The sequence below is a fragment of the Eptatretus burgeri genome, chromosome 16, assembly GCF_056783735.1.
Source record: "Eptatretus burgeri isolate ZD-2024b chromosome 16, Ebu_testis_v1, whole genome shotgun sequence".
NCBI lineage: Eukaryota > Metazoa > Chordata > Myxini > Myxiniformes > Myxinidae > Eptatretus > Eptatretus burgeri.
The window spans coordinates 3,673,359-3,692,281 of NC_140976.1; the positions used below are offsets into that span (position 1 = coordinate 3,673,359).

The 18,923-nt window shown below is 40.3% G+C and overlaps 1 protein-coding gene across 8 annotated transcripts in view; it reads right to left on the minus strand.

The window, feature by feature from the left end:
- Positions 1 to 17,238, minus strand: part of LOC147010336 (transient receptor potential cation channel subfamily M member 4-like) — a 582,375-nt gene extending 565,137 nt beyond the window's left edge. For 6 of the 8 annotated variants that reach the window (XR_015052249.1, XR_015052248.1, XM_085858967.1 and 3 more), the window contains exons 1-4: positions 4,175 to 4,234; positions 2,045 to 2,121; positions 1,103 to 1,250; positions 796 to 976 (exon numbers count right to left, since the gene is read on the minus strand). Coding sequence is in view for 6 of the 8 variants with exons in the window: in XM_085858967.1 (XP_085715093.1) it covers positions 796 to 976; positions 1,103 to 1,250; positions 2,045 to 2,121; positions 4,175 to 4,219 (451 nt within the window). In the remaining 2 variants the exon portion in view is untranslated. Of the gene's footprint in view, positions 1 to 795; positions 977 to 1,102; positions 1,251 to 2,044; positions 2,122 to 4,174; positions 4,235 to 7,752; positions 7,821 to 17,158 lie in introns of those variants that run through there. The other 2 variants (XM_085858968.1, XM_085858969.1) reach the window with 2 other exon arrangements.
- Between the last annotated feature and the right edge of the window lie 1,685 nt (positions 17,239 to 18,923).

Here is an 18,923-nt window from a genome sequence, read left to right on the forward strand (position 1 = left end):
GGACATAAATGACACAGGGAATGTTGTTTACTCTAAAGAACACTTGTGCTTGAATGTATCAATAAAAACATAGGGGCACCATCCTTCGGCACTCACCTGGTAGTTGCTGGATAAGATAACCAGGGAACCACTGGTAGGCATGGATGATCCACAAAATGTGGAATGGACAAGAAAGTAAATACCTACGGTTGTTTTTTAATGCCGTGAACAAAGTTTGGTACATCACGGGTGATGAAGGTTGAGGTCAAGTTTCATCGGAATTGTGTGTGTAGTTTCGGAGAAGAAAGAAAATACATATTTTGGGGAACAACCCCTACCCCACTCCGCACTTTGGTACATCACGGGTGATGAAGGTTGAGGTCAAGTTTCATCGGAATCGTTCATGTAATTTCAATGAAGAATTTGCAAGTATTTCGGACGCATGACATGTCATCACATAAGCTCTCCGGAACTACGTTCCAGGGGAGCTAAACCCGATTATAAGGTTTTAAAGACAATAAATGAAAACGTTAGAACGGTGAAGCAGCTGAGGTTAAAAATGAAAATGGATGGAAGGGATTTAATCCTTTGGTTTGTTGTAGATGTGGATGGACTGTAAGTATCGCCTGGATGAGACATTAGCACACTCGCTTCTGAACTGTGTAGCCTGGGTTTGAATCTCGACCAAGCTACAAACCGTCATTCTGGTGATTCCCAGGTTCGAATCTCGACCCATCTATAAACTGTCACTCTGGTGTGTACCTTTTTAATTTTGTTTGACATTACCTGTGCATGTCACAGGTTTAGAGAACACACCTGTATTTTGAGCAGTTTTCATTAGCCCTCGTTTGAAGACCTCCTTGAGAGTAGGTGTCATCTCAATGCCTGTATTTCCTCCGGTCAGCGAAATGACCAAGTTTGGGTTTCCCAGCTTCCAATCCTCGGTGACGAAGTCATACAACGCAGCAGGACATGTGTCATTCTTTACACGTATGAACTGTGGGTGGAGGGGGGGAGTAGTTGGACAAACAGAATGTGTCATGACAAGAAACACAAGTCTAATGAGTCCCAATCGTTTCACATTTTGGCCTGAATCATCACCTGGTGCAAAGCGTTCACCTACTTGAGCATTTTTGTGGGACTTGAAATTGGATCGGCTTGGCTTGAGGCTTGAAACATTGTAATCAATATTTCCAATGAGTGTATCCTTTTCGTTTTGGACTTTGTGTTCTTGTTGGTTTTGGACCTCACAGTATTCACATGCAGACGACCTGTGAAAGTGTAAAAAAAGAGAGAAAAAGAGATGATACAGCAATAATTTAAGGAAGAAGAATAAGAATAAGAATAATAAGAATAAGAATAAGAATAAGAATAAGAATAAGAATAAGAATAAGAATAAGAATAAGAATAAGAATAAGAATAAGAATAAGAAGAAGAAGAAGAAGAAGAAGAAGAAGAAGAAGAAGCTTGCAGTCACAATTTGGTGAATGGAACACTCTTCAGATTGGCTTTTCAACTTTGGACCTTTTTCTTTTAAAACTCGCACAGCCTCATTTATATACAAAATTGAGACTCATGGAAGAATGAGGAAATGGAGGGAAAGAAGGGAATGTATGGTGACAATGGGGCCCACAGTGAGACACAAGCAAGGGGAGGAACGAACAACAAACGAGGAGAGTGAGAATGGGAGGAAACCTGCAAGAAAGAGGGTTGGGTTGGAAAGGGTTACTGGGGATAGAAAAGATAACTGGTAGGATGTGGGGGGTGCTGGAGCGATGCACCACTTGCTTGAAGCTCTGCAGAGAAAAGTGGGTTTGAAGGCAATTCCACAAATGGGGGGAAAAGGAACAAGAAAGGACAGGTGTGGGGAGAACCTGGACTTTGGGGGGTGCAGTTTTTGGGGGTTTAACCAGGAGGCGAGGCTATGCAGCAGCTGTAGCACACCACCCTGTACCTAAAGACAAATTTAAATCGCACAGGGTACCAGCACACAATTACCTCCTCTTTTCAAAAGGTACCAGGGAATCTTTTCCATGATCAACAGCAGTGAAAGAATAAAACTTACGATGCCATTTCAGATTGAATGTCAGAACGTTCTCTCTCCATTATTGCCTTTCTGGAGATCCAATTCCTCAGAAAAACCTGGAACACATTGCAAAGCGGTTCATGAAGCGGTTGATACGGAACAACTGGCCTTGCTAAAGGAACACACCCCAGGAGTCCAGCAGCAGCGACGAAGTGTGATGGAGGAAGAAAAGTTGGTGTGCTGGAGGGAGAGAGTAAGGATGTGATGGAGGGAGAGAGGGAGGGAGGATGTGATAGATGGAGTTTGGGTGTGCTGGAGGGAGTTTGGGTGTGTTGGAGGGAGGGAGGATGTGTTGGAGGGAGGGAGGTTTTGTTGTGATGGAGGGAGTTTGGGTGTGTTCGAGGGAGGTTGGGTGTGATGGAGGGAGTTTGGGTGTGTTCGAGGGAGGTTGGGTATGATGGAGGGAGGTGGGGTGTGCAGGAGGGAGGTAGGGTATGATGGAGGGAGGTCGGGTGTGCTGGAGGGAGGGAGAATGTGATGGAGGGAGGGAGGTTTAGTTGTGATGGAGGGAGCTTGGATGTGTTGGAGGGAGTTTGCGTGTGTTGGAGGGAGGTTGGTGTGATGGAGGGAGGTTGGGTGTGATGGAGGGAGTTTGGGTGTGTTGCAGGGAGGGAGAATGTGTTGGAGGGAGGGAGGTTTAGTTGTGATGGAGGGAGGTTGGGTGTGATGGAGGGAGTTTCGGTGTGCTGGAGGGAGGGAGAATGTGTTGGAGGGAGGGAGGTTTAGTTGTGATGGAGGGAGTTTGGGTGTGTTGGAGGGAGTTTGGGTGTGTTGGAGGGAGGTTGTTGTGATTGAGGGAGGTTGGGTGTGATGGAGGGAGTTTGGGTGTGTTGGAGGGAGGGAGAATGTGTTGGAGGGAGGGAGGTTTAGTTGTGATGGAGGGAGTTTGGGTGTGTTGGAGGGAGTTTGGGTGTGTTGGAGGGAGGTTGGTGTGATGAAGCCGTGTCAGAGAATACTCGAGTTTGGTGAACTCAGTTTGAGTTAAAACTATCGTAATTGGAGAACACGTCATCACATGACCACAAGGCGCTATTTCGATTGGAGGATACGTCAACACATGACCACAAGGCGCCATTTTGATTGGAGGATATGTCATCACATGACCACAAGGCCCCATTTTGTTTCCCATCTTCGCTGAGTGAAGCACGATAAATTTGTGTGCATTTGTGTAACATGTGGGCTCTCCACTTCAAGTGAAACAGACAGCAACTAGAGGGGGAGCACTCGGGAGAGTGCAAAACCTCCGCCGCCAATACTGCTGGGTCACTCAAGTGAACCTTATATCTTATTCATTAAATGAACCTTATATCTTATTCAACAGTGCTGACAGAGTTATAGTTATTTTCTCCAACATTTTTTTTTTGGGGGGAGGGGGGTGGAAATCACTTAAAACCTGTAAAAATGCAAAAAAAAAATTCTCTAACAATTTTTCTGGGGGGTGGGGGGTTGGAAATCACTTAAAACATGTAGAAATGCAAAAGAAATATATATTTTTTCTCTAACAATTTTTTTTTGGGGGGGGGACCAAGTCCAAAAATTAATGGCATGATCCTTGGACCATACCTAACCCCCCCCCCACCAAGTTTCGTCGAAATCCGTCGAGGAGTTTTTCCGTAATACTGTTCACAAACAAACAAACAAACAAACAAACAGAAAGGGGTGAAAACAGTAACCTCCATCCATCTTCGAAGATGGCGGAGGTTAATGAAATTTGATTGACTGTGTTTATTACCCTCAGAGCTTGCTTGTTCACCACACCCTGTGCTATTCTGGTTACGGTCACAAACCACTGCGATAAATTAACCAGCACAAGGACTTGTCTAACCACCAGTTTATCGAGCCAATACAGTATCAAAAACAGCTTGGATATCTGCAGAGGACAATGGTGTGACCTGGATGGCACATCAGGCTGTAAACCATCCTGAGCATGGAGGAATGATGTCTGAACCATGTCAATCAAGCACAACTGTAACAACTGGACCCCCAGTACGTACAATTACCACCAGTCATGAAAGCAATCATCCTCTGATACAATCTGATGAGTGCTCGTGGGCCGACGGTGCAACTAGAACCGGCAAATTATCTTAGAGTTAGAAAACAAAGCTTCACCACGAATGGTTCGAGACCGCAAGGAAACCCGAGAGATCTCTCCATCCGCGTGGTCACGTCAGTCAGTAGAGTCTATCTGCAGGAGACCATGCATACATCCCTGACGCGGTGCACATCTCGATGACGACCACTCGCACAAAATAGCTTCCTTCTTGTCATGCCGTTTTCCCAATGGTGAGCACCGGAAGTACAAACGCATGCGAAATAGCACCCTCTGCGTCGTGAACAATTACAACATCTGTTACAAGGAGGAAAATAAATAATTTACAGAATATAAACAACAACAAAAACAACAATGTGAGTTAGGCACCCTTAAAATGACTGGGACTATTCTTCACCTGGCCACCTCCAGGTGGACTCTCAGTCACATTTACATCTTGTCATCATTAAATTTTTTATTCTGAAGTCAGTTTTGGGGTGTAAAAGATAAAATGCTGTTGAGCATGGGGCAGTTCTAATCGATCAGACAGAGGAAAGCGGATGCCTCTTTATCGTCGTGATCCAGAAAGGAGGAAAATATGATGGAGTAAAAGTTTGTTGCACGGATTGGAGAGACGACGACGACGACGACGACGACGACTCATTTCTGATTGTGGTGTTGAGAATAATTACATTGCTGTTAAAACGAGCTAAATAAAATCAGGACAAATAAGTAAAAAATAACTAAAATCACAGTGAGAGAAAGGGATTCCCTTTTATCGGTTCCATTGAAGGTATTTACTTCATATTTGTTACCTCCACCACCGAAGGGAGATGGAAGTTATGTTTTCACCTCTGTCTGTCTGTTTGTTTGTTTGTGAACAAAATATCTCAAAATGTTATGGATGGAGTCGGATGAAACTTGGTGGACGAGTTGGTTAGGTGACAAGCTTATTAGATTTTAGTTCAGGTCCGAATCCAGGTCCGATCTATCAGCAGGATACAAAACGTAAAGTAATCAGCTTGGCGGAGGTATGTTCTCTACGAGTGAGATTCTCGTTTTAACTGCTCTTTCCGCCCACACAGTTCACCAATTTTGTGCTGAAATTAGCGATTATATTCCAAGTAGGATCAGGAGTTGTACCACGTGACATCCTGTGTGACATCCCACCACATTCTGCCGAGTGGTTGTTTTGTACCCATGACCAGACCGCAAGCACGGATTCAATTTTGAGGGAAATCAGTGAAGCAGTTTTCCATTCCATAAGATTCAGACACGTACAGTGCCTTCAGAAAGTAATCACACCCCTCGACTTTTGCCACATTTTGTTGTTGCAACCTGAATTTAAAATGGATTAAATTTAAGTTTTTTTTGCCACCGATATACACAGAATACCCCATAATGACAAAGTGAAAAGATGTTATTAGAAATTTTTTACAAATTAATTAAAAATTAAAAGCTTATATGTCTTGCGTTAATAAGTATTCACCCCCTTTGCTATTATCTTCCAAATTGAGCTCAGGTGCATCCAATTTCCTTTGATCATCCTTGAGACGTCTCTACAATTTGATTGGAATCCAGCTGTGGCTAAAACAATTGATTGAACATGATTTAGAAGAACACACACCATTCTATAAGAGTGCTCACAGATGACAGGTCAAGTCAGAGCAGAAACTCCACCATGAAGTCCAAGGAACTGTCCGTATAAATCTGAGATAGAATTGTGAGGAGGCATAGATGTGGGGAAGGGTATCAAACAATTTCTATAGTGCTGAAAGTTCCCAAGAGCACAGTGACCTCCATCATCAAGAAATGGAAAGAATATGGAACAACCCAAACTCTTCTGAGAGCTGGCCGTCCGACCGAACTGATCAATTGGGCATGAAGGACTTTGGTCATGAAGTGACCAAGAACCCAATGTCCACTCTGACAGAGCTACAGGGCTCCTTGGCTGAGATGGGAGAACCTGTCGGAAGGACAACAGTTTCTGCAGCACTTCACAAATCTCAGCTTTATGGGAGAGGGGCCAGACGGAAGCCAATGCTGAGAAACAGGCACATGAAAGCAAGCCTGGAGTTTTAAAAAAGGCACGTGAAAGACTCTGAGAGCATGAGGCAAAATATTCTGTGGGGTAATGAGATGAAAATTTAACTCTTTCGCCTGAATGCAAATTGCTATGTCTGATGGAAACCGAGCACAGCTCTTTACCCATTTAACACCATCCCTACCATGAAGCATGGTGGTGGCAGCAACAAGCTATGGAGATGCTTTTCAGTGTCAGGGACTGGAAGACTTATAAGGATAGAGGGAACAATGAATGGATCCAAATACAAGCAAATCCTTGAGGAGAACCTGCTTCAGAGTGCAAAACATCTTGCACTGTGTTAAAGACTTACGTTCCCACATGACAATGACTCCAAGCACACAGCCAAAGCAACACTTGAATGGCTTCAGAACAAGAATGTTAAAGCCCTTGCACGGCCCCAATTCAGCCCAGAATTGAATTCCATTGAGAATCTGTGGAAAGCCTTGAAGATTGATGTTCACTGACACTCCCCATCCAACTTCACAGAGCTTGAGCAAATCTACAAGGAAGAATTGAGAAAATCCCCAAATCCAGACGTGCAAAGCTGATACAGACATACCCAAGAAGACTCGAAGCTGTAATCGCTGCCAAAGATGCTTCCACAAAGTATTGACTTGATGTAAGACATTTAAACTTACCTCCAGTGGAGCAGATTGTATACTTATCGATGCAAGACATTTCAGCTTTTCATTTTTAATTAATTTGGAAGGATTTCTAAAAAACTTGTTTTCTCTTTGTCATTATGGGGTGTTTTGTGGAGATCGGTGGCAAAAAAAAATTAAATTTGATCAATTTTAAATTCAGGCTGGAACACAACAAAGTGTGACAAAAGTCGAGGGCTATGAATACTTTCTGAAGGCACTGCATACTGTTCAGAGAATCTTAGTATGATTGTATTTCCACATGATTTATATACATTACATGATTCCAGGATATTCCAAAATAATATGGACCAAACTCGGTTGTGGAATGCTTGTCAAATGTCCCTCTGGATCTGGGAGGTTGGTGGTTCGAACCCCGGCCGAGTCGTATGAAAGACTTTTTTAAAATGGTATGTGATGTGTGCTGCTTGCTTGCTTGATGTTCAGCATTTTAAAAGGATAAAGCATGGACAACGACAACCACCATTAACAACCATAGCGCAGATGTAATGAGCCGAAATGTCTCCTCCTGCATTGAAGTTCCTTGTGAGGGACCTCATCATTTTGTGAATCTTCTTGTCTCAAACAGACAATGAAAGAAAAACAGGAAAGAGCAAATTATTTATCGAACAAACACCACCCAAGTCCTCGTTTGTTCCTCACACAATCCGTCTTGGGTTCCAGTTCCTGAAATGTGTTTGCACTTTTTTGCTAATTATGAAGTCACAAAGCAAAGAATCTCTGTGCAAACGAAGCGTGAGTATGTAAACCTGTTCAGAGAAACAATAACTGTGGCATAGTGTGTGGGATGTACACAAATCATGGCACAATACTCAGATAAAAATAACAAATTGTCGAATATGAACAATAATGACAGAACAATAGAAGGACCAAGTTGAGGACAATTAAAGAGACATTTTTGAAAACTTACCTCTGGTGGAGCAGAGAGTGTAATAATGTGGAGCAGTGTGTCGGCAGGTGCACATATCTGAACTCAATGTGGGTTAAAAATGTAAAAAAAAAAAAACTGACAGGTGAGCTTGCTGGGGCAGGTGACAAAATAGTGAGATGACATGGAAAGGCCAAGGGCACTCGATAGAGCACACCTCTGCGAGGTTTAACAGTTTACGTTTTATATCCAACTTATAGACCGAATCTAGATCCGTTCCTGAACCAGAATGTAATCGGCTTGTTCTTGTCACCGAACCAACTCATCCACCAAGTTTTGTCATAACTCGTAAACTCATCCACAACTTTTGGAAATATCGTGCTGTATATCCTTTTATGGCTCCAACTCATCATGGTGAAGGATCACTCTGGAATTAAAAAAACGTCCTCGTATTTGGTACCGGATGGTCACAAAAATCTAATCATCTCGTCCTTGTCACACACCCAACATGTCCACCATGTTTTGTCTGAATCTGTCAATAACGTGTTGAGATATCCTTGTTCACACATTAAAAGTTCACTGAATCTTCCCACAGACAACATGCGAGTACAGTGCGATTGATAATATTATTGAAAGTACCTCTACATATGGTAATAGTATTTCATCGTTCGAAGTGCATTTCAAAAATCTTGTCACTCCGATCAATGCGATCGTAAATTTATGGTCAAAATTTATGTTAAAAAATGTGATGTATATATACTATATATACCAGGGAACTCTTCGAAGATGGGTAATGCCACTGAAATGGACACTCGTTTTCACCCCTGAATTTCATGAAAGAAAAGCATCAGTTCACCACAAAAATTGCATTAAGCCCTCTTCCAGATAGTAAAGTAAATTACCTGCCAATTTTCTGGATGTTATGATGTGATTTGGCATTTCTGTCTTCTTGCATAAAGATATATGTATATTTATATATACACATATACAGGAAATATAGACATATCCATGTACTATATATATATATATATATATATATATATATATATATATATATATATATATATATATATATATATATATATATATATATATATATATATATATATATATATATATATATATATATATATATATATATATATATATATATAAGATATATGATATATATATGATATATGTGCATATATATGACTCGGCATCCAAATCGCAACCACTTGTAAAAGTTGGGTGATCGGCGCCAAAATTAGGTGTTCTTGGGACCTGGGCACCTGTGAATGTCACGCCCTGGATCGTGAAACGTGCCCACGTGAGCAAAATGTTTCTCATCGGTGTTCCATTTCTTTTTCTGAGAACTGGACATAAAAACTCCACCCTGATGACCTGAAGCAAGTGCCATGATTTATTATATTTTACATGTTGTCACTTATCTCCACCGGCTTCGTCCCATAACACACCCATTATGTTCTGAGAATACGTGACTCCTCTTTGGCCTGGAGCTCCTTTGACAATAAGTTTTTGTGTCGTCTGGTAAACACACACCAAGAAATGCTGGCTCGTGTCCAGTGAGTAACATTTTGAGCAAGTGACATCTTTTCATACGTTGGGAGTGTATTTCTTTTTTTGAAAATAGTCTTGTATCAATTCAAAATAAACTGTGTGTGTGCGTGCGTGCGTGCGTACATACATACATGCATACACATATACATACATGTATATATTATAGATCCATGTAAACATATATTGTGTATATATATATATATATATATATATATGTATATATATATATATATGTATATATATATATATATATATATATATACATATATATATATATATATATATGTATATATATATATATATATATATATATATATATATATATATTTTATAGATACATATATACATATATTGTATATATATATATATATATATATATATATATATATATATATATATATATATATATATATATGTATATATATATATATATATATATATATATATATATATATATATATATATATATATATATATATATATATATATATATATATATATATATATATATATATATATATATATATATATATATATATATATATATATATATATATATATATATATATATATATATATATATATATATATATATATATATATATATATATATATATATATATATATATATATATATATATATATATATATATATATATACGTATATATATGTATATATATATATATATATGTACGTATATATATGTATGTATATATATGTATATATATATGTATATATATATATATATATATATATATATATATATATGTATATATATATATGTATATATATATATATATATATATATATATATATATATATATATATATATATATATATATATATATGTATATATATATATATGTATATATATATATATATATATATATATATATATATATATATATATATATATATATATATATATATATATATATATATATATGTATATATATATATATATATATATATATATATATATATATATATATATATATATATATATATATATATATATATATATATATATATATATATATATATATATATATATATATATATATATATATATATATATATATATATACTTTTACGTGCCCGTGCGTACGTGGCTGTACGTGTGTGGCCATACGTGCAAAACAAAACAAAGAAAAAAAAAACTTTCAAACCGCGTGCCAGAAACAACAACCATACAAGCCATTCCTTTGCTCTCGCATGCTCGTACGTGCGTGGCCATACATGCAACCCCACCCCACCAAAAAAAAACTTTCAAACAACTACACAGGCCATTCCTTCGCTCTCATAAACGATGACTGCATTGGGCATTGTGTTTATCTATAAATGCGCAGAAGAAATCGAGAAATTATTACAATACAGTAAGTCATCACGATCCGGAAGTCTGTACGTTGTAACCCATAATGGGGAATGCGGCTGAGGATCTCTTCCCCAACGGCCACGCCTACGCAGCAACGTGTCCTGTCATTGGTAACAAATTGGCGCATCGGCCACGCCTACGCAGCAACGTGTTCTGTCATTAGTTTGGTAAATAAATAGCCATAACTTGGGAAGCACTTATCCGATAAATATAAAACCTTGAAAAGGCACATACTCAGGTCCCCAGCAAGAAACCTGGCAAGTTTCAATTAGATCAGACCAGTGGTTGTTGAGAAACAGCGGTCAGACACACACACACACACACACACACACACACACACACACACACACACACACACACACACACACACACACACACACACACACACACACACACACACACATTTCTGGAATTATAGACTAGTACGTGCCCATACGTGCAAACAAAAAAAAAAACTTTCAAACCGCGTGCCAGAAACAACCACACAGGCCGTTCCTTCGCTCTCGCGTGCCTGTACGTGCAAAAAATACAAAAAACTTTCAAACAACCACACAGGCCGTTCCTTCGCTCTCGTAAACGACGACTGCATCGGGGCGTTGTGTTTATCTATAAATGCGCATAATAAATCGAGAAATTATTAGAATACAGAAAGTCATCACTATCCGGAAGTCTGTATGTTATAACCCGTAATGGGGAACGCGGCTGAGGATCTCTTCCCCAACGGCCACGCCTTCGCAACTTCCACCGGGAGCATCCAGAAAGAAAGTGCCACCACTCCCATTGAAAACTGCTTATATAATCTTATTGAAGGCTTCTCTTTGATGTGGAAACAGACATGGCTCATTCTTTTGAATGTATTCAGCAAGCTGTTCCATGTTGTCATTAGTCTCTCTCAAAATCTCATTTGTGAGCTCATTGTCATTGTTTCGTTGTGCGTCAGGAAGGCCAAAAGTTTTGAGGTCAGAGCCACCAAAAGCATTGATTTTTGGAATTTGCACTTGTGCGTGATGCAAAATTCCCTCTGCCAGATTTTCCTTGTGGTTGTCCCATAGTTGTTGAGGATTTGACATGGCACACGTCGGCAACATGATGGCAAATAGGTTTCGCAGCATCGATGGTGATCGAGGTGTAGCTGCATCTTCCAATATGCTGTTCCATTGTGTATCATCCTACAGTAGTCCTCTGAGCTGGCAAGCATATTTGTAAGTTTCACAGATTGTGGCATCCACTGTTCGCAAGTCCTCAAAATATGTTCGACCCTTGACCTCATACAGAAGCAGTCTCAGATAAGAGCGTTCAAAATTATGAGGATGGACAGTATCCACATGGCCAAGTGCATCGCTGGCTTTGATGTCTGGCTGGTCTGGTACAGTTTGTCCTGCTTTCTGGTGAGCCCACTTCTTGCTGCCAACATTCCATGTGTAGTACTTGAGTATTTGATGAGAGAGCAGTGTCTTAGCGAATTCATCATCCTGTCAGAGATTGAAGAAAGCAGTGAGAGTTGTGTCTTGTGGGACTTGGGCGTGCTCACGTATATTCTCCTCAGTGAAGTACACTCCCTTGCCATTCTCAAAGTGCACACTGAGAGGAACTACAGTGGAAGGTCGCTCATGAATTGGGATGTTCAGGATCCTCCAGATGGCTTCATTGCTGCTGATGTATGTTCTTTTTCAAACTGATGTATCATCTTCCCATTTGATATTGCTGAACCTCATCATCCACAGTCCCATCCATTGTCAGGCCAAATACAGCCATGTCAGATCCTTTGTTGACATACTTGCGCATATATTTGATGGATTTCACAGAGTGGCAGGACTCAACATTGATGTGTGCATTGAATAGCCGTGTGAGGAGTGGACATTATTGAACCATCCACCTGTTGTCAACTTCAATCTCACGACCATGAACTCTGATTGTTGTGAATCCACCATCTTCTGATTTTCTCTGACGATACAGTGGGTATCCATCTTGTCCAGTCTGTGTTTCTTTCAGAAGATATCATGGGAACATTTTTGTGCATTTGTTATGTTTTATGCATGGTGAGTTTGGATTGATGCTTCCACGGGCACAAGACACCATTTGGGTTTTGACAGTGCTGAACAGAAGTGGATCATTTACTGGGTCTGGAAGTTCTTCATCTTGAAGCCAAGTCACAAAGTGGACATGTGGCAGGCCATGCTTTTGCCACTCAATTGTGTACATGTAGCACTTAATGGCTCCAAGAATGTTTTCCTTGGTGATGACATTCCTCAATACCTTCATTTTTTGTCAGAATACTCTTGCCAACAAATCATGGCGATGTCGACGACGGCCTTGTGTCTTTCATCTTTTTCCTTGGAACGTTTCCGCTTTTGAGCACCACTGTCATATTTCCGTGGAGCCCTGGATTTGTGCCTGTCGTCACCGAAGCCGCTCATTGTGGTTTCTGCAGCTGGTAGGAACCGAGTAACCGAGATTTCGTCAGAGTGCACGTGGGACGGACCAGAATCACGAACAACAAGTGTGTTTCACACACCTGGAACATAGAAAGTCACACCGTGTTACTGTGTGTGCTGTGCGCGCCAGTAAGCAGGGTACTGACAGCGTTCCCTGCCAGCCGCAGTTTCAGTTTGTACAATACGACCCCTGCCGACCGTGTGCTGTGTGGGCCTGGCCTAGTTTTACCACGCCGACTTTCACCTTTTCACCTCTCCTCTGGCTGGACCTCTGTATTCCGTCTGTGCTTGCTGGGCTCTGGCGGGCAGTGCCGTAGCTTGTTGGCCACGCTCAACCATCCGAAGCATCGATGATCGATCCAAAAGAAGATCCGAATGCGGGCCCCCAATGCCCGAGGCTTGCCCCAGGAATTTTTGACCACGTTGGATCCGTTATGTGGACCCTGGAAGAAACGGCTTGAAAAAGCCAAAGCTTGAAAAGGACCCTCACAATGACGGACAATTTTGGAAAGATATCCTCACAATGAAGGACAATTTTAAAAAGATATCCTTACAAAGAGTTTACAATCTTCATTCACCGACAATAAAACTTTAGAAGCACATTTTCAAGGGATTTTCAAAATGTCATCGAAGTTGTGGGGGGGGGGGCCCTAAATGTGGGGGGCCCCGTGGCCATGGCCCCACCTGGCCACCCCTAAATCTGGTACTCGGTCTAAGCGCCACTCGTGTTCTCTCTTTTCTTGTGTACAGTTCATTTGAACGTCTATTTCTCCATTATTCGTAAACAGAATTCGATGAAAATTGACAGGGATATACAAGAAACATATTCTCAGACACAAACTGAGCCCAAAGTGCGATTCCCGCCCTTTGGGCCGAGGAACGGCCCATTTCGACCCATTTTCTTAAAATTGTTATTTCTCGGTTATTAGTGAACGGAACCGAACCAAACTTGACAGGTATATTCTAGAGACCATTCCCCAGGCATTAACTGAGCCCAAAGTGTGATTTCGACCCATTTTTGTAAAATTGTCATTTCTAGGTTATTAGTGAACGGAACCAAACCAAACCAAACTTGACAGGTATATTCTAGAGACCATTCCCCAGGGATTAACTGAGCCCAAAGTGTGATTTCGACCCATTTTTGTAAAATTGTCATTTCGAGGTTATTAGTGAACGGAACCAAACCAAACCAAACTTGACAGGTATATTCCAGAGACCATTCCCCAGGGATTAACTGAGCCCAAAGTGCGATTTCGACCCATTTTTGTAAAAATATTATTTCTAGGTTATTAGTGAACAGAACTAAACCAAACCAAACTTGACAGGTATCATCTTGAAACAATTCCCCAGGGATTAACTGAGCCCAAAGTGCGATTTCGGCCCTTTGTGCAGAGAAACGGCCCATTTTATTAAAATTATTATTTAAAATTTTTTTAATGCGCTGGGTGACGCTCAACACAAAATTAAGTCGCAAATGATAATTTGAAACTAGCCTCACTCTTGTGAGGTGTTCTGCTTTCTTTTTCTGATGCGATGGAAATATTACCAAATTTCAAAACTATCTGTCGTCCGTGCTATCGCTCACCTGAGAGTTGTACGAATGAACTCCCATGGGGTATGTTCGTAATTCGAACTTGTTTTTTTGTCAAAAGGTCACAATATACCAAAAGTCAGCAACTTTTTTTTTAATTCCTAAAATCCTCAATTTGCATCCGATTGACTTTGCATATCTCTTTGAACAGAACTTGCAGATCAGGTCAGTGAATTCAACCACCAACGATGTTTGTCAACATCGGCCAAAAGGTGTTGCCTGGTGTTGGCTTAGCAGTTCGGGTGGTGGCTTGGGAAACAAGGGTCCTGAGTCCAAGCCTTGTTGTACGCTGAATTAACACCAGGGGGTTGATTCAGCCTGTCATCCTTCCGAGGTCGGCAAAATGAGTACCAGTGCAGCAACCAAAAGGCTGCACACGAAGGGAAGGGGTATTGACGGATTTAATAAATCTTGGAGGGGAAACTTCACACAAATGTTCCCCAAGCCTTGTGGATACCAGGGAATTCACGAATAATTGGTCGGTCACATGGTATGACAGCCATATTCGATAAAGGAAAAAATCTTATCAATCATTCTCTTGAACTGCTTCATCAATTGGTGTAAAACTTCACAATTATGATCTCCTAGTGATGGGGAATATATGTTTTAAATTTCAGCCTGAATGGACACATGGTCTGGAAGGCAGATGTATTGAATTCAAACTCTTCTGAGAGCTGGCCGTCCGACCGAACTGAGCAATTTGGCATGAAGGACCTTGGTCATGAAGTGACCAAGAACCCAATGACCACTCTGACAGAGCTACAAGGTTCCTTGGCTGAGATGGGAGAACCTGCTGGAAGGACAACAGTTTCTGCAGCACTTCACAAATCGAGGCTTTATGGGAGAGGGGCCAGACGGAAGCCACTCCTGAGAAACAGGCACATGAAAGCAAGCCTGGAGTTTGAAAAAAAGGCACGTGAAAGACTCTGAGAGTGTGATGGAAAATATTCTGTGGGGTAATGAGATGAAAATTTAACTCTTTCGCCTGAATGCAAATTGCTATGTCTGATGGAAACCGAGCACAGCTCTTCACCCATTTAACACCATCCCTACCATGAAGCATGGTGGTGGAAGCAACAAGCTATGCAGATGCTTTTCAGTGTCAGGGACTGGAAGACTTATAAGGATAGAGGGAACAATGAATGGAGCCAAATACAAGCAAATCCTTGAGGAGAACCTGCTTCAGAGTGCTAACAATATTGAACTGTGGTAAAGACTTACGTTCCCACATGACAATGACTCCAAGCACACAGCCAAAGCAACACTTGAATGGCTTCAGAACAAGAATGTTAAAGCCCTTGCATGGCCCCACTTCAGCCCAGAATTGAATTCCATTGAGAATCTGTGGAAAGCCTTGAAGATTGATGTTCACTGACACTCCCCATCCAACTTCACAGAGCTTGAGCAAATCTACAAGGAAGAATTGAGAAAATCCCCAAATCCAGACGTGCAAAGCTGATACAGACATACCCAAGAAGACTCGAAGCTGTAATCACTGCCAAAGATGCTTCCACAAAGTATTGACTTGATGTAAGACATTTAAACTTACCTCCAGTGGAGCAGATTGAATACTTATCGATGCAAGACATTTCAGCTTTTCATTTTTAATTAATTTGGAAGGATTTCTAAAAACTTGTTTTCTCTTTGTCATTATGGGGTGTTTTGTGGAGATCGGTGGCAAAAAAAATTAAATTTGATCAATTTTAAATTCAGGCTGGAACACAACAAAGTGTGACAAAAGTCGAGTGCTGTGAATACTTTCTGAAGGCACTGCATACTGTTCAGAGAATCTTAGTGTGATTGTATTTCCACATGATTTATGTACATTACATGATTACAGGATATTCCAAAATAATATGGACCAAACTCGGTTGTGGAATGCTTGTCAAATGTCCCTCTGGATCTGGGAGGTTGGTGGTTCGAACCCCGGCCGAGTCATTTGAAAGACTTTTTTAAAATGGTATGTGATGTATGCTGCTTGCTTGCTTGATGTTCAGCATTTTAAAAGGATAAAGCATGGACTACGACAACCACCATTAACAACCATAGCGCAGATGTAATGAGCCGAAATGTCTCCTCCTGCATTGAAGTTCCTTGTGAGGTACCTCATAATTTTGTGAATCTTCTTGTCTCAAACAGACAATGAAAGAAAAACAGGAAAGAGCAAATTATTTATTGAACAAACACCACCCAAGTCCTCGTTTGTTCCTCACACAATCCGTCTTGGGTTCCAGTTCCTGAAATGTGTTTGCACTTTTTTGCTAATTACGAAGTCACAAGGCAAGGAATCTCTGTGCAAACGAAGCGTTAGTCAGGAAACCTGTTCAGAGAAACAATAACTGTGGCACAGTGTGTGTGATTTACACAAATCATGGCACAATACTCAGATAAAAACAACAACGATAATTGTGGAATATGAACAATAATGACAGAACAATAGAAGGACCAAGTTGAGGACAATTAAAGAGACATTTTTGAAAACTTACTTCTGGTGGAGCAGAGAGTGTAATAATGTGGAGCAGCGTGTCGGCAGGTGCACATGCCTGAACTCAATGTGGGTTAAAAATGTAAAAAAACCTGACAGGTGAGCTTGTTGGGGCAGGTGACAAAACAGTGAGATGACATGGAAAGGCCAAGGGCACTCGATAGAGCACACACCTCTGCGAGGTTGAACAGTTTACGTTTTATATCCAACTGATAGACTGGATTTAGATCCGTTACTGAACCAGAATGTAATCGGCTTGTTCTTGTCACCGAACCAACTCATCCACCAAGTTTTGTCATAACTCGTAAACTCATCCACAACTTTTGGAAATATCGTGCTGTATATCCTTTTATGGCTCCATCTCACCATAGTGAAGAATCACTCTGGAATTAAAAAAACGTCCTCGTATTTGGATCCGGATGGTCAAAAAAATCGAATCAACTCGTCCTTGTCACACACCCAACATGTCCACCATGTTTTGTCTGAATCTGTCAATAACGTGTTGAGATATCCTGGTTCACACATTACAAGTTCACTGAATCTTCCCACAGACAACATGCGAGTGCAGTGCGATTGATAATTATTTAAAGTACCTCTACATATGGTAATAGTATTTCATCGTTCGAAGTGCATTTCAAAAATCTTGTCACTCCGATCAATGCGATCGTAAATTTATGGTCAAAATTTATGTTAAAAAATGTGATGTATATATACTATATATACCAGGGAACTCTTCGAAGATGGTTAATGCCACTGAAATGGACACTCGTTTTCACCCCTGAATTTCATGAAAGAAAAGCATCAGTTCACCACAAAAATTGCATTAAGCCCTCTTCCAGATAGTAAAGTAAATTACCTGCCAATTTTCTGGAGATTACGATGTGATTTGGCATTTCTGTCTTCTTGCATAAAGATATATGTACATTTATATATACACATATACAGGAAATATAGACATATCCATGTACTGTATATATATATATATATATATATATATATATATATATATATATATATATATATATATATATATATAAGATATATATATAAGATATATGTGCATATATATGACTCGGCATCCAAATCGCAACCACTTGTAAAATTTGGGTGCTCGGCGCCAAAATTAGGTGTTCTTAGGACCTGGGCACCTGTGAATGTCACACCCTGGATCGTGAAACGTGCCCACGTGAGCAAAATGTTTCTCATCGGTGTTCCATTTCTTTTTCTGAGGACTGGACATAAAAACTCCACCCTGATGACCTGAAGGAAGTGCCATGATTTATTATATTTTACATGTTGTCACTTATCTCCACCGGCTTCGTCCCATAACACACCCATTATGTTCTGAGAATACGTGACTCCTCCTTGGCCTGGAGCTCCTTAGACAATGAGTTTTTGTGTCGTCTGGTAAACACACACCAAGAAATGCTGGCTCGTGTCCAGTGAGTAACATTTTGAGCAGGTGACATCTTTTCATAGGTTGGGAGTGTATTTCTTTTTTTGAAAATAGTCTTATATCAATTCAAAATAAACTGTGTGTGTGTGTGTGTGTGTGTGTGTGTGTGTGTGTGCGTGCGTACATACATACATACATACATACACATATACATACATGTATATATTATAGATACATGTAAACATATATTGCTATGGATTTCAGAATCCAGTCTGATGAATGCATCCACATATCCAGGTCCTCAGACAGTTATTTCCTTCAATGCATGTTCAGATTAGCCCCATCCCCATGTCTCATGGGATTTTAAATG